At 40.7% G+C, this 3,030-nt stretch overlaps 1 protein-coding gene across 1 annotated transcript in view; it reads right to left on the bottom strand.

Annotated features, from left to right (window-relative positions):
• LOC104497326 (solute carrier organic anion transporter family member 1C1-like) overlaps positions 1 to 1,933 on the bottom strand; it is a gene marked incomplete at its 5' end in the record, with an annotated part of 9,307 nt that extends 7,374 nt beyond the window's left edge. Inside the window, 3 exons of the mRNA XM_010140565.1 lie at positions 7 to 178; positions 653 to 817; positions 1,688 to 1,933. Of these exons, the coding sequence (XP_010138867.1) occupies positions 7 to 178; positions 653 to 817; positions 1,688 to 1,933 (583 nt within the window). The remainder of the gene's footprint in view (positions 1 to 6; positions 179 to 652; positions 818 to 1,687) is intronic.
• Between the last annotated feature and the right edge of the window lie 1,097 nt (positions 1,934 to 3,030).

The raw sequence follows: 3,030 nt of genomic DNA, 5'->3' as shown, positions 1-3,030 counted from the left end.
ATTCCTGCTACCATATGGTTCTCACAGCCAACAAAAAAGTGCGAGAGAGCAATGACATAGGCCACAAATGACATAGTAAATGCAAACTTGGTAGCTCCAATGATGCCCATTTTGTACTTTTTCATTATGAGCCCTCCTAGGAAAATCCCAATGCCTACAGGAGGTAAGGATGTCAATCCTGAAAGAGGTCATAGAAGGGGAATGTAAAAATAAAAGAGAGACAATAGGCTTAAGAGCCAAAGTTTGTTCTCAGGTTGATGTCTGCATCTGCTTTATGTTCTATCATGATGACTCGAGGTGGCTTTGTGCTCAGCCTAATCCCTGGGTTGCATATGCTATTTTTGAAGTGCCTAACCCTCAAAACCCACTTCCATTGCAAGGCACTTTTCAGATGTTGCAGCAATTAAAACACCCACACCACATTCATCACATACTTAGGGTGCCCTTGCTTAATCTAATCTAATCTAATGATTTATTCTGGTCCCATAGACACCAAAAATGTGGATTGTATGCTGCCTTTATATAATTAAAATTCAGGAGAGACTGCCATTTACACCAGTCTGTTTTGCAAGGAATTCAGTCTCAGAAAAAGCCAGAACTTACCCCCATAAAATGCTTATAGCAAAAGCAGTCATTGCACAGTGTAACTCACCTATTAGAAAGTTAGATTTAGATGTAGATTGTCCGTATTGTTGTTCCATGTACTTTGGTTTGTAAGTCAAGAAACCAACAAAGCTATTGAATTGTAACAGTGAGCAACACAAAAGTGTAAAGTACATTTGATTACCCAATACTTTTTTCAAGGAGGTATAGAAATCTGAAAGAAAGGGATATATAAGTTGGCTTTGAAAGATTCATGGCATTATTACTGGTCAGTAATCTACAAAACTTAGGGTAAAATCCTTCTCTCAGGTCTCCTATTGCAAGTAATAATGATCTTAATTTGCATGCAAGTATCTGAAAGAAAAATCATGTTCTTGAAAAATTCCAGAGGTTGAGGCACAGGAAGAGAATCCTAAAAGAAGGCAGAAATATGGCTTAAGGCCTGGAGGCTCTAGTGAGATCTGCACATGAAGAGTAAAGGGCTCCACACAGCAAAGACTTCTTCAGGCTTGTGTGTATATTATCATAGATTCAAGGTGAAATGAGAGCTCTCATTGTGGACATGCCCAATGCCTTCCACCGTGATCTGAACAAAGACAGGAGAATTGATGCAAATTGAGTAACGATGCAAAGCTCTCTCTTTCCACCCCCTTTCCACCCCTTTCTTAGCCTAAGGACTGCATCACCAGAGCTGATATTCAAGTCTCATATTTTTCCCTCAGGCAGCAGTGTGCTCCAGAGTCTCCATGAGCTGTGTAATCACCAGATGAACAATTGGTCTTTCCATAGTACAAAAGAAGCCTTCTAATATTTTCTTTAAGTCCTGATACAGAAACAATTTTCCCAGTGCTCAAATTTTTTCTATAACTAAATTTTAGAGGTAGGTGCCACTCAGTGATGACACATTGAACAAACTCTTCAACTTCTAGTAATCTTTAGAGGACTCCTCCTTTCCTGGGGACAGCTAACTGAAGTGCGGGAGGCAAAATGTTTTGCGGAACTGTTACATTCCCTGTACATTGTTACATTTCCTGTACATTGTGCCTGTTGCTTTTCGCATCTATGCGACATGTGAAACACTTGCCTTTCAGTATTACGGACCACTTCCTTGGCTTAGGTTTTGCAGGAGAAAGTGTATTCTTCATGGCTCCTATGTTTTCCAAGAGACCATATGAACTTTTGTCATTATTGGCTTTCTCTGGCTTTTTCAGACTTCTTGGCAGGAAGCAAAATGGAATGGCAGCTAGGAAGCTGGTTACTCCACTTATTAAAAAACCAAGCCACCATGCACCCACCCAGCGGGAATCCTGTGGGGTGATGGTGATGCTTTCTAGAATTGAGGGAAACAGATAGAGGTTATCTAAATGAAGAAGTTGAACCTTCCCAACCTTTATCTGCTGAAACAGCTACGTTTAACATTACGTTTAATGTCTGACTTTCAGTGGTAATGATAACCACCTAATGAGAGAATGTTCATGCAGTGAAGGCATCAGGAATCATACCCTGAATGGTGTTATGTTTCATCTGCCTTTCTACATCCTGTGCTGACTGCAGCTTTGTGGCATACATGGCAACACAGATGTCCTTAAGTAACACATGGAAAATGAAAACATGTGGCAGACAGGCCCCAAGCATGGAGTCCTTTTAGGGCTGATACATTTTTACTGAGACCATCCTCTGCTAACCTGAATTGTTGCTATTAAGCATATGACCATTCTCTGTGGCATTGTTGAGATTAGTCACTACTAAAACTTGGACCAACACTGTAGGACTTTCCACTGTGTGACCATTATTGATTCACTGTCCTTATGCTTAAGTAAACCCAAACACTGGCTTAACAAAGGGCAAAGATGAAATAGTTCACCTATCCATCTACGTCGTCCTGAAGATCTGAAAACTTCTCTGTCCTGCTAATAAAACAGGGTCACCCACTGCTGCTGCTGTAGTGGGTCTTTTTCTGAAAAAGCCGTCACCAGTCTATGCTGCCGGTCTCCCCATCAGGCTGGTCTGGTGGGTGGGGAGGTGGGCTGGACAGGAAACGTCACCTCAGAGATGGCTCCTGCCTCTTCCAGTGGAAGAAGGACCATGGCCAGCACTTACAGGGATTGCTCTGCTCCCTCTGACATTTCGTAGGTGTGAATACACACATGTGTTTTCATCTGAATAAGCAATGACTGGCAAAAACTTTATAAAATACTGCACACTTTACACGAGTTTTAAATAGTGTAAAATGCTCAGGTGAAAGGGCAGGTAATCCATCAAAACTGTAAACCTGCTGCAACACTACAATTCTTTTACTAAGATCTCAGTTTAGTCCATGAGAGTCCTCAATACTAACTTTTAAAAGTAAAGGTGTATTTTAATCCTTTAATCCTAAAACACAATTCTAAAATATGCTCCAGTAATTTAATAATACTTTAATAAAGT

The sequence above is a fragment of the Buceros rhinoceros genome, unplaced genomic scaffold (assembly GCF_000710305.1).
Source record: "Buceros rhinoceros silvestris isolate BGI_N320 unplaced genomic scaffold, ASM71030v1 scaffold6627, whole genome shotgun sequence".
Classification (NCBI taxonomy): Eukaryota; Metazoa; Chordata; class Aves; order Bucerotiformes; family Bucerotidae; genus Buceros; species Buceros rhinoceros.
Note: the sequence above shows the minus strand (reverse complement) of the source record. Positions and strands in the feature narration are given on the sequence as shown.